Below are 11,998 nucleotides of genomic sequence, written 5' to 3'. Positions count from 1 at the left end.
AAAAACACGAGTGGCGAATTCTATTTATCCTATAACACTTCTAAAATAACATTTTAATTAATTGTTCAGTAAATCACAGTACTAAAGTCGCCGCCATTGGTAATATGACGATTAACATAGATTAGTTTGACGTCACTCATTTTAAACAAATCTTTGAGTAAAACAATCCACTATTTTCCCTATTCGTGTCTATTCTTAAAGTAGTGTGGACAGTTATTCAGAACACAATGAACAGTTATTTAGAACACAGTGGACAGTTATTTACAACACAATGGACAGTTATTTACAACACAATGGACAGCTATTTACAACACAATAGACAGTTATTTACAACACAATGGGCTGTTACTAGTAAGCTGGGGTCGTTTACACACCACTAGCCCAGACAAAGTACACTGATAACAACAGATGATGTCACAGCTATGTTTTAATAACATTGCAGAAAAGAAATGTGCATACGTTTATTTATTCTGTAATCACAATATACATTGGCGATATATGTTGAGTAGACACAGGTCACGTGGCAAAGCCAGGCTAGACATTTTCAATTTAGCATCCTCTTTAAATCATGTCAGTACAGTGCAAATAACGTTTTTGTGTCACAATAAAGATACAAAGCGCATATATAGAGGATTCGTCACGAGTATTTTTTAATATGGAAAATATCAACCAAGTCTATGTTCATTGTTCAGTAAATCACAGTACTAAAGTCGCCGCCATTGGTAATATGACGATTAGCACAAATTAGTTTGACGTCACGTATTTTAAACAAATCTTTGAAAACGTTACGCTCAGGTACACGGGTCTTGTTGGCTTGTAAGCAAATGACCCATCCTCAGCAACACATTACCTAGAGACCTTGCAAATTTGCATACCATTATTAACCGGGTTAATAAAGTAAATTATCACATGGATTTATGACATGGATATCATGGGCAAGTTATAGGATACATTTATGTGTGAATTAAAGAGTTCAAAGATGCTTTTTGAATGTGACACAATGTAGCTAGTACTGTCATGTATCAAGTGCGTGAGCTTTGCTAGGTATACATATTCTTGTTAGACTGCAGAACAAATAAAACAACCCATTAGTGCGTTAAGATATAAGCCTTTTCCTGCTCAAGTTGAATGGCGTAGCATTCACCATTCTAACCTTCACCATTCTAACCTTCACCATTCTAACCTTTTAACCTTCACCATTCTAACCATCACCATTCTAACCTTCACCATTCTAACCTTCACCATTCTAACTATCACCATTCTAACCTTCGCCATTCTAACCGTCGCCATTCTAACCTTCACCATTCTAACCTTTTAACCTTCACCATTCTAACCATCACCATTCTAACCTTCACCATTCTAACCTTCACCATTCTAACCTTTTAACCTTTACCATTCTAACCTTCACCATTCTAACTATCACCATTCTAACTTTCGCCATTCTAACATTCACCATTCTAACCTTCACCATTCTAACCTTCTAACCTTCACCATTCTAACCTTCACCATTCTAACCTTCACCATTCTAAGACTTATTCTCTTTGGTATTAGACACAGTTCTGTTTTGTGTCGAGTGTGTCGTTCAATAAAAGATGTCTTTCTTTCCAGTTCTGTTTTTTGTCCAATGTTCAATAAAACATGTCTTTCTTTCCAGTTCTGTTTTCAAGATTAGAATTGTCTGTGAAGGCGAGCAGGCAGATTCGTCGATAGTTAATTCATATAGTTAATTCATATTCAATTGTCTGTGAAGGCGGGCAGGCAGATTCGTCGATAGTTAATTCATATTAAATTGTCTCTGAATGCGGGCAGGCAGATTCGTCGATAGTTAATTCATATTAAATTGTCTCTGAAGGCGGGCAGACAGATTCGTTGATAGTTAATTCATATTAAATTGTCTCTGAAGGCGGGCAGACAGATTCGTCGATAGTTAATTCATATTAAATTGTCTCTGAAGTCGGGCAGGCAGATTCGTCGGACCCTCATAGTGGTCTTGTGCTCCTTTCTTTCCAGATCTACCGCGACCACCTCTCTTATTTCTTGGACGTGCGGCCAGTACACCATCTTCACATTTCTCTGGGTCTTCTTCTTCAGGTACATGTAATGGTTCCTGTGGCCGATCCTTGTCTCTCGTCTTTCCAGACTTCTAAAATACCAGACAAAACAATCAGTGGCACATTTGGATGCACTTAAGCAACACATTACTGGGATATGCAAGCAGAAATACTTAATTAAAACTAAACCTCTGAAAACTCTATACCATAACACGCTTTCTGACATAAAATAATTGATCATAAGTACCCCATGAAAGCTTTTACAATCGGGCACAGCATTTCAAACAGCAGTTCTCTTACTATAATATTTCTAAAAAAAATAAAATGTTTCAAAAATTTTAGGGTACATAATTTTAACCTTCCCTGCATACATGTACATATTTAGTTAAATAAAGTAAAAATGTCATTTTCCATACTTCCACTAGGATATACACGACACACTAGGGATATTAAGTCATATATCCATTGAAAAATAAAAAAGATGAAATGATCTTTAAAAGACAAAACAAAATATCTCTCTCTCCCTCATATATATATATATATATATATCTATATATATATATATATATATATATATATATATATATATATATAAGAGAGAGGTCAATTTTTTTCAGCATTTCAGATCAAAGACATTCCACCGTGACACAGTCTTTGTCTTTGTCCAGGTATTATCCAAGATTTGGATATTCGGATTCGGATTCTGTCCAGATAGAAGTCACGTGTCCACAGAATTGGCGTCTGCTACTTCTTTTTCTCACTCTCGATCACTTTATTCAACATACATTATAAAACCCAACCTACAGAGCATGTGTCACAGATAAAAAGCAACCTCCACTGAAGGGATTCAAACCACGGACTCTCAGTATGAAAGACAGCGCCCTACCAACTGAGTTAATGAGAAAATTACCACTAGCTGATGCCAGTAAGAGCGCATTATACCAACACTACTACACATGTTCATTTTGTACTTCATGGAAACCATCCTTCAGTTTGTGTGGCAGTTGTGCAACTTCATACTGACCTCACCCACCAATTGGTCACACTATGAATCTTTACCTTCTAAAATTAAACGCTGCAATGACCAGAAATCTATTCCTGTATTCCAAATATGCAGCTGTAGTGCACACAGTTGTAGACTGATTTTTGAACAATTGATGCACATCACTACTCACTTACCGGTTATGCATATAATTCACAACTGGTTCCCAAGTAAAAATCACTTGAACCGACATTTGACAGCTGACTTTATTGTTGACATGCATGATGCACCGTTTATTCAAAACGAATACAACAGAAATGTGATTTAAATTTTAAAATAATGTAAAATTGGGAAAACAAAACCATATACTTAAAGCGACAGACCCTAGTTTCAACCCGTGAAAATTAACACTCAGGTTGATGGATCCACAAACCTTAACAGATTTGGATAAAGTTAAAATATAGAGGGAAACTCAGTGTGTGACGTTGGAAATGGGAAATGTAATTAAAACCAGACCAGAGCTAATCTCCATAACTGTTACTTCTAAGAAGCATGTGTGTTAAAGTGTTTTCAAGAATATAAAACAGATTTTGTTTTCAAAAGTTAGATTAGCAACAGTACCAATCAATCACTTCTTTGATACAAGCAAACGTGCATACTAAAATTAACAAAAGAAACCTGCTGTTATAACAATTTCCAATTTACCTTCGTGACTCCCTCTTCCTCCTGTTTTTCATAGAGAGTGAAGTCATCGAAGATGGACGTCTTGTGCTCGTAGCTATGAATTATTTCCAGCACCTGTTTACCCTTCTGAGGCGGCACCTCCTGAGTGTCGCGTGAGTTGGTCACAGGCTTGTTTTCGTTGTTCTCCAGCCGGATGTGTCTCAGCTGGCTGTTGGGCACGTCCTTCACATAGATCCACTTCACCTCAAACTCCCCTCTACAGGTGTCCTTCACCCTAACTAAGCTACTCTTCTCGTAATCTACCAGCGAGACCATCTGTGCCATTCCGCAGAAATGTCCGCTTCCATTAACACTGAACAGAAGGAAGATGGGGCCTTTGCCATCGCGTTCGCGCATCGCTTTGTCCAGACGTTTATTTCCATGTTCCGTGCTGGACCAGATGCCGTACTTGATAGACCGGTGGATATCAACCTCGGAGTAACTCTTTATGATGAAGAAACGTGCACCTTTCAGGTTCAGGTTGTACTCCTTGGGGTTATACTGGTTCGACGATTTCAACTTGTCCAGAACGGGACTGTTCACGACTCCCTCTGCAGACGATACAGAAGAAGAACTATTTGGCTGAACTAAAAACGATCCCAGCATCTCGTTAACGATCATTTGGTCATTCCTGACAGTTTCTTCACTAACTGGTTTCTCCCATTCTTGACTAAAGATTCTGTGTGTTAAATCCACCATTTCTGTATTTTCATCTACAAAATGGACTTCCTTCAAGGAGCCTCCTTGGACATACAGGTCAAAACCTTTGACAGCTCGTACATACATTTCTGCACAGTACACTTTGGGTACTCCAGATATTACTGAAATAACGTTATATGTTACATTTACAATAGAAATATACTGCTAAAAACAAGTAGGGGATATTCTATTTCAAAGATAAATAATTATAAAATGAAATGAGATGTAAAACTGTTTTAGAATAAATTATTCATAATTACACAGCAAATCTTCTTGCTTGAAAAACTCACCTAACATTTTCTTTAACCCCCCAAATGAACCAACAACAACAACAACAAAAAAGAAAAGATAAAAAGATAAAAAAAACTACACTTTTGTACCCTAAAATTTCCTTTAATGATGCTATAAAGAGATATAGTTTAGAACAAATATACAATATAATGGCAGTGTAGGACGAATGTGGAAAATGCATCACGTGTGGTACTTTTTGCTAACCACGCAGGGGACCATTTCACGAAACATCGTAAGTTTACGTCTGCTACTAGCAGTTATACCGGTCGTGTGTTTACACGTGTTTGGCATCAATTTCATGATTATTAATTTTTTTTACATCATTATGGAAGCTGGAATATTTTAAAGAGAAAAGTAAATGAAATATGTGTACTTCTAACTATATTTGTTGAACTATAATAGTAATAAGAATTATGGTTTAGTTGTAGATTTACGTTTAAGTGCAAAACTAGGCTTACGATGTTTTGTGAAAATGGGCCCAGATGCCTAACTAAAAGTGTTCAACTCTTTGACAATATTTTACTATTTTAGAAACGGAACTCCAGCTGAAATAGGTTTTAAAACACGTCCATATGACAATGAACATCATTACCATAAAACGCCCAATATTACTGTTCCAAAATGGTTTCCTTTCGTTTTACATGTAACTATACTTGTTCAAGTATTTGTTTATTTATTTATTTATTTAAACCATTGTACAGAGTTTAGTACATCTGGATATAGATGCTAACTGTCACATGGGAGTGTATACATGTAAACATTAAATTGGATTATTGTATTATAATTATCATCATCAAAATTGGGAAACCTGTGACGTTAGATACCAATTTGTGAGCATCAATTTGCACACCTCTCCCTGTGTATGTCATGACTATTCTGACTTCATTGTAGTTATATTACCTGGACCTATGGCAGGAATAGCAATGGACGTCATATTTAGATCTTTGGCGGCACACAGACATCTGAAGATAGTTTTCACCAGATCCTCCAGGCAGACGTGTTTCTCCTCCTCATTGTAGTCGTAACAGGTCGGCCCTACAGCGTGGAACACTCTCTTACACGGCAGTCGTCCTGCGCCGGTTACTGCGAGATTGGTTACAGGGACATCACCATGTTTCTGAATATAGTCTTCACTTTCTCTTTCTAAGTCGTCACCAGCAGCTTGTGCAATGCAATACGCGACACTGCCGTAATGATCCAGTTGGCCATTGGCAGCGTTAACAACAACATCAACCTTCAGCTTGGTGATATCTGCGATGTAAACTTTGACAGTAAGAAGATTCCCTTTGAAATCTAGACTTCCAATGGTATGCTCACACGGCAATGTTTCGTAACCCAAGGAATGTAATTTGTCAGAATTTTCACTCACATATTGGTTTTCTATGCACTGCGTTCCTGGTTGATTAATAGGTTTAGGTTTTGGATGTTTTTCTTGAATGGCATCCACCATTTCGTATACAACTGTTTTCAGTTTCTGGACCCCGATCTTCGTCCCCTTCAATGTCATTCCATACTTGTCATCATTTGCAAACAGCTCAATAATCACGGGATCGTCTTCCTCGGACAGGTCTTGTGTCCAGATCGTTTCCCAGCCATGAAGGAACACTGAGTAAACATCTCTTGACATCTGAATTTCCTCTGCACAGCCGTCAGTGATGACTTTGTTCAATGTCCTGCAAACACGTTCATCAATATCTTTAGTTGAAACAAAAGTTATCACATCGTTATTTAGTTCCACACACAGCTTTCCATCTCTTCTGGCTTTTTGAAGCAGCTGTAAAAGTTCACCTGTTGACAAATATGTTGGTTTGACAATTTTGATATCAACAGAACGGCGTACAACCAGGTCCACAAAATACAGTTTAGCTTCTTCCAGCATATCGACATCTTTAACCTGCACAGAAGCAATTGTTGGATCTTTTTCATCAAACATAAGATCATATTTACGTGTCTTCATTTCTGTAATGAGAAAAGTCTTAACTTCAGGACTTTCAAAAAGTTTAATCTGCTGATGATCAAGTTTTACAAGATGAAACATGCAGGTTTGAGGGTCGCCAAGACCATGTGCAGCATCAGTAAACCTGGTCAGGGGCAGACCCCTGGAATCCTCCCTGAAAGAACCGCTCCCTTCGAGTGTCCTGTTAGTCTTGTCATCGGTGGTGAACCACAACAGTGATGCTGTATCATTAGATAAAGATGAGGAATCAAAAGATGTCGTCTTCTCTTTGGACTTCAGTGACAAGGTGCTACTGCTACTGTTTGATGCCATTTCTATCAATTGGTGATGTTTTTGTTTTTAGCCAAATACTAAATGTTGTAGCCACTTTGTATAGAAATTAGCAATTGGCCAAAATGACAATGGACAGGGTAAGAACTGAACATATTTGTTTCTCAATTATGATTGAGTCATTAGTCAACAACAAACACTTTCTGTGACCTTTACTCTGTGGTGTACAGTGTCGTCAGTTCAGTGATTAAGATATTAAATGTGAAGTACAAAACCGCATATCTGGAAAAGACAAGAGTCAAAAGGATGTTAGTCACTGAAGGATAAATTTGAATTGACTCCTATGATGCATCACCAAAAATCCCCATCTGATGTTCATTTGTAATGTTGAAATTCCATCAACTATCAGGGTTCATACACTTCAAACATTTTTATTTTCCAGGACTTTTAAGCACTATTTTGGTTCATTTTCCAGGACCTTTTTTTTAAAAATATTTTTCCAGGAGTCTGTATACATTACCTGGAAAGGAAGTTTTGTTTAACAACACCCCAGTAAGTCTCATGATATGCCTTATAAGTCTATAAGGCGTATCATAAAATATTTTTTGTTTCTGGTTACCCGACCAACCCTAATTTGAACCTGCCGATACTAAATATTGTTTGGTATGTTAAATTTTTTAATTTTTTTAATACAACAACGATTTCCACAAAACAAAATTCCAAAACTATGACAATCACTAATTTGGTTTCGTTGTAAATCAAATCGTTCTGTATTAATTTTGTTTACTGAACTGTTTTCTTCTAATTGAAATGCAACTTTGATAACTTGCGAAGAGTTCCGATTGTCAGAAAATTGTTTTTCACAAAATTATGTGTTGTTTTCCAATTTCCTCCAGCGACAAACTAGCCTTTTAGAAATTTAGGGACCTTCCGATAAGCTAGGGGAGGGCGTGTTTGCCGATATTGATGACGTTTACTGCTAAATCAAATGATTAAATATGTTAGTCTACTATTTCTTAGATACACTAGGAAAGATCATATTCATTTAAATATTGTTAAAAATATTATTGTTGGACAGAAAAATATAGAACCCTTATTAAAAACATTGTTAGTTATAACTTATTTACATGCTTCTATTCAATTAAGGTTCAAGCATGTCTGTCCTGGATAGAAAGTCCAGCTGCCTCGACTGCATGCCCAGGACAGAAGCTATTGTTGGTACGAGAGGAAACCTGCTGCTTATTACTAAACAGCAAGGTATCTTTTATATGCACTCTCCCGCAGATAGGACCATACCATACCATAGCCTTTGATAAACCAGTTGTGGCCACTGGTCGGTGTATGTGGTTACAGCTAACCACTGAGGTTTGCGAAACACTCACTAGCTTTAGAGCCGGTATAGCGATAAAACAAATCCCATTTCAATGTGTGGAATTTGAACCTAGTACATAACAGCCATAAGCCCACAGCATTACCACCACACTACGGAAAGAAAGAAAGAAAAAAAGAAATGTTTTATTTAACAACGCACTCAACACCTTTTATTTACAGTTATATAGCGTCAGCCTTATGGTTAAGGACCACACAGATATTGAGAGAGGAAACCCGCTGTCGTCACTTCATGGGCTACTCTCTGATTAGCAGCAAGGGATCTTTTATATGCACCATCCCACAGACAGGGTAGTACATACCACGGCCTTTGATATACCAGTTGTGGAGCACTGACTGGAACGAGATATAGCCCCATTGGTCCACCGACGGGGATCGATCCCACACCGACCGACCGCTTTACCACTGGGCTACATCCCGCCCAACCACACCACGGCGACGGGTAAAACATAGTAATTGTTTTTCATCTTGACTGTCCAGTGATATTCAAAGGACAATGATGAATGGTATTGCTGGTTTGCATAATGTATTTCTATACATGCAGAGGTTATGTTGGATACCAGTAGTCAAATCTATCTAATATCCATAAATAAACTTATTTTCCAAAATAAAATGTTTTTCCTACCTACCTACCCTATATTTTTAAGAACAACTGGCTTATTTTATTTTAATATGGCAGAAAAAAATTGTGATAATTTATATTTTGTTGGGAAATAGCTATAGGTTTAGCATTTTTTAAAGATAATTTGGCAAAAAAATTTGATAACCCCAAGCTAGCCCTGCATGAATGGAGGATGGGAAGGACTATAGAATTATAATTAAAACCCCCAAAAACACTAGCCACCCAAAGCTAGCCCTGCATGAATGGAGGATGGGAAGGCCTATAGAATTGTAATTAAAAAAACCAAAAATACATTAGCCAATCAAACTACCAAAATTTCTTTCATATTCACATCTGGATGCACAAAAGTTAAACATAATTTCAACAACACTCAAATTGAACGTTAACATTGTCGGCAATGAGAACCTATTTGGTCTAATAGAACCTGAATCGGAAAACAGAAACCGAAACTACGAAAGTATTTATGACATCTTCACAAGTTTTTCAGCTCAACAGTTCGTTTTTGTTGTACAAAACCCGTATATTCGACTAAATATTTACAAGTCTGCACTAATCCCGAAATTCTGCTGCTAAAGATAGCCATCAAATTAGATAATAATGATATAATCGACCACACTTTGCCTGCTCCAACATGTCTGCATAATTTACTTCCTGTGTAAAAGGTCTGAGGTCTCACTATACAGTTCACTTTCAGGAAAGAGTTAATAGTGTATTTATAATGGCTACGTCGTTTTTGTTTTTGTATGTTTATATTTCTTTATATGTTTTACATGTACATGTATGTATGTATGTATGTATGTATGTATGTAGGTATGTAGGTATGTATGTATGTATGTATGTATGTATGTATGTATTTAAGAATGAATGAACGCACTGGCTCAGGAATTTTTTAAAACTAAAAAATGGTTATTTTCTAATTTTGCCCTAGGGATTCGAAATTGATTTTAAATTGACCGTTGTGATATACAAAATATAACTGTTTTTCGGTCTTGTTTTAAATTTATTTGGCTAGTACTATGTTTTGTTTACAGCCGGATACGATGTATTTGTTTTTAAAAAATGGTTAGGAAAGGGATAACAACAAACCATCCACTGAAAAATGGATTGGCTTAGAGGCTTAAGCGGCGTGTAGTCGGGTGGAGACTAAGATAAAAAAGAAATGAAAACGATCTCACCCAAAAATGAATTATCCTCACAAAAAATATCCTCACAAAAAAAGAATCACTGTCTGGCTGGCTAACTAGTTTCGCTAATTTGCGCTTCATCAAAGCCAAAGTAACGAATCCGAAGTAGGACTGGGCTGAAGGCCTTTTAAGCAAATATTGAGTCAAACATGTCAAATTGGTGAGTGGTCTGTTCACTGTGATGTTTGTAATTAATTAAGAGGCCATGTAAGTTGTATGTATGTATGTATGTATGTATGTAGTTACGTATGTACATATGTATGTATATATATTACCAGTATTTTTCGGTATCGTCAATATATATTGGCAAGCCTCAGATTTCACACTTTTATCAACTCGTGCTGATAAATTATATCACAAGACACTCGGAGTGTATCACCTATTTATATATATACTGATGGGAAGAAATAAGGGAACACATCAAATTGTAGACCATATTTAATTCACTACTAGCGTAGTAATGTCTGTATTTCATACCAAGTTGTAATATGGGATTGAATGTCTGTAGTGCTGACTGTGCTATGTTCCCAGTCAACTTCTGACAATATGAATTGGTTTTTGATGCAGTCATTATTTCTTGTTGCTATCTGTGTGATCCTTTATTCCTTTCCATCAGTATACACACACACACACACACACACTGAAGTGTCACCATTGAACGTTTGCTGAAAGGTCAATAAACATAATGCCGTGACCTCGATTAATTTACATATAATTTGCAGTTATCAAATTCTGAAAGTATGTGATCTGACAAATATCACATACTTTGATTACAATGGATGTTGGTAGAAAATATATTACACACACACACACACACAAACTATATATATATATATACATACACACACACGTGTTGGTACGTTTTGTTTTTAGGATCTCATCAATTTCTATCAATAGACAAAACGATGTGGGGAGGGGGTGGGTTGGAGGAGGTCAGGATGAATATACCTCACCTCACCCCAATCTTTATCTGATTATATACATTTTTATCTTGCATGTAATATTCACGGGCGTTTTGAAAAGACAACAAAAACGTTTTGCTTTTTTTAAAGAAAATATAATTTTATTATGTACAGAAATATGTTAAACTATTTATAAAGTTTTACAGGAAACTGGTTACATACCCCCCCCCCCCCCCCCCCCCCCCCACCCCCCCCCCCCCCCATTAACAGCAAAGGAACTCTTATATGCACTTTCTCACAGACAGGACATCACACACCAATCATGGGGCACTGGATGGGATGGAGGAAAAACCTTAATGAGAGAATGGGTCCATTGAGACCCGCCCATATATTAGGCATGTTTAGTAGGGTGTGTGATTGCACGCTAGAATGATTTTTGCACCCATTGTTAGTTAAAAAATAAAAAATAACTTTTTTTACACCACTAGAGTACATTGATTTATTAATCATCCGCTATTGCATATCAAACATTTGGTCATTTTTAAATAATAGTCTTAGAGAGGAAACCTGCTACATTTTTCCATTAGTAGTAAGAGGTCTTTATCTACACCATCCCACAGACAGGATAGCACATACCATGGCCTTTGATATACCAGTCGTGGTGCAATGACTGGATTGAAATAGCTCCAATGTTAGAACTAAAGAAATGTTTTATTTTAAGGACACATTCAACACATTTTAATTAGTTATATATGTCATTGGACATAATGTGGAGGACAAAGGACCACAGAGATAACTAATTAGAGAGGAAACCAGCTGTTGCCATGAAATGGGCCAACTACTCTTGACAATTAGCGAAAAAGGATCTTTTACATGCAGCATCCCACAGACAGGATAGTACATACCGTGACCTTTGTTAAACCAGTTA

At 36.8% G+C, this 11,998-nt stretch overlaps 1 protein-coding gene across 2 annotated transcripts; it reads right to left on the bottom strand.

The window, feature by feature from the left end:
• Window positions 1-1,678: 1,678 nt before the first annotated feature.
• LOC121377543 lies at window positions 1,679-9,645 on the bottom strand. 2 transcript variants are annotated; one of them, XM_041505584.1, is made up of 4 exons: window positions 9,601-9,645; window positions 5,647-7,255; window positions 3,739-4,577; window positions 1,679-2,143 (listed from the first exon to the last, which is right to left on the bottom strand). In XM_041505584.1, the coding sequence occupies exons 2-4, from the start codon at window positions 7,013-7,015 to the stop codon at window positions 1,928-1,930; spliced, it is 2,424 nt and encodes an 807-aa protein (XP_041361518.1). In that variant the 5' UTR covers window positions 7,016-7,255; window positions 9,601-9,645; the 3' UTR covers window positions 1,679-1,927. The 2 variants fall into 2 exon arrangements, with proteins under 2 accessions (XP_041361518.1, XP_041361517.1); XM_041505583.1 differs by having other exon boundaries at window positions 9,525-9,622.
• Between the last annotated feature and the right edge of the window lie 2,353 nt (window positions 9,646-11,998).

This window comes from Gigantopelta aegis, chromosome 7, assembly GCF_016097555.1.
Source record: "Gigantopelta aegis isolate Gae_Host chromosome 7, Gae_host_genome, whole genome shotgun sequence".
NCBI classification, from domain to species: Eukaryota; Metazoa; Mollusca; class Gastropoda; order Neomphalida; family Peltospiridae; genus Gigantopelta; species Gigantopelta aegis.
Note: the sequence above shows the minus strand (reverse complement) of the source record. Positions and strands in the feature narration are given on the sequence as shown.

Excerpts from the sequence above, each read along its gene's own strand:
- LOC121377543 (XM_041505584.1), bottom strand. The coding sequence starts at position 7,015 with ATGGCATCAAACAGTAGCAGTAGCACCTTGTCACTGAAGTCCAAAGAG. Across the intron at positions 4,578-5,646 it reads TATTCCTGCCATAGGTCCAG|TAATATCTGGAGTACCCAAA; the intron begins GTAATATAACTA and ends ACGTTATTTCAG. Across the intron at positions 2,144-3,738 it reads AGGAAGAGGGAGTCACGAAG|AAGTCTGGAAAGACGAGAGA; the intron begins GTAAATTGGAAA and ends CTGGTATTTTAG.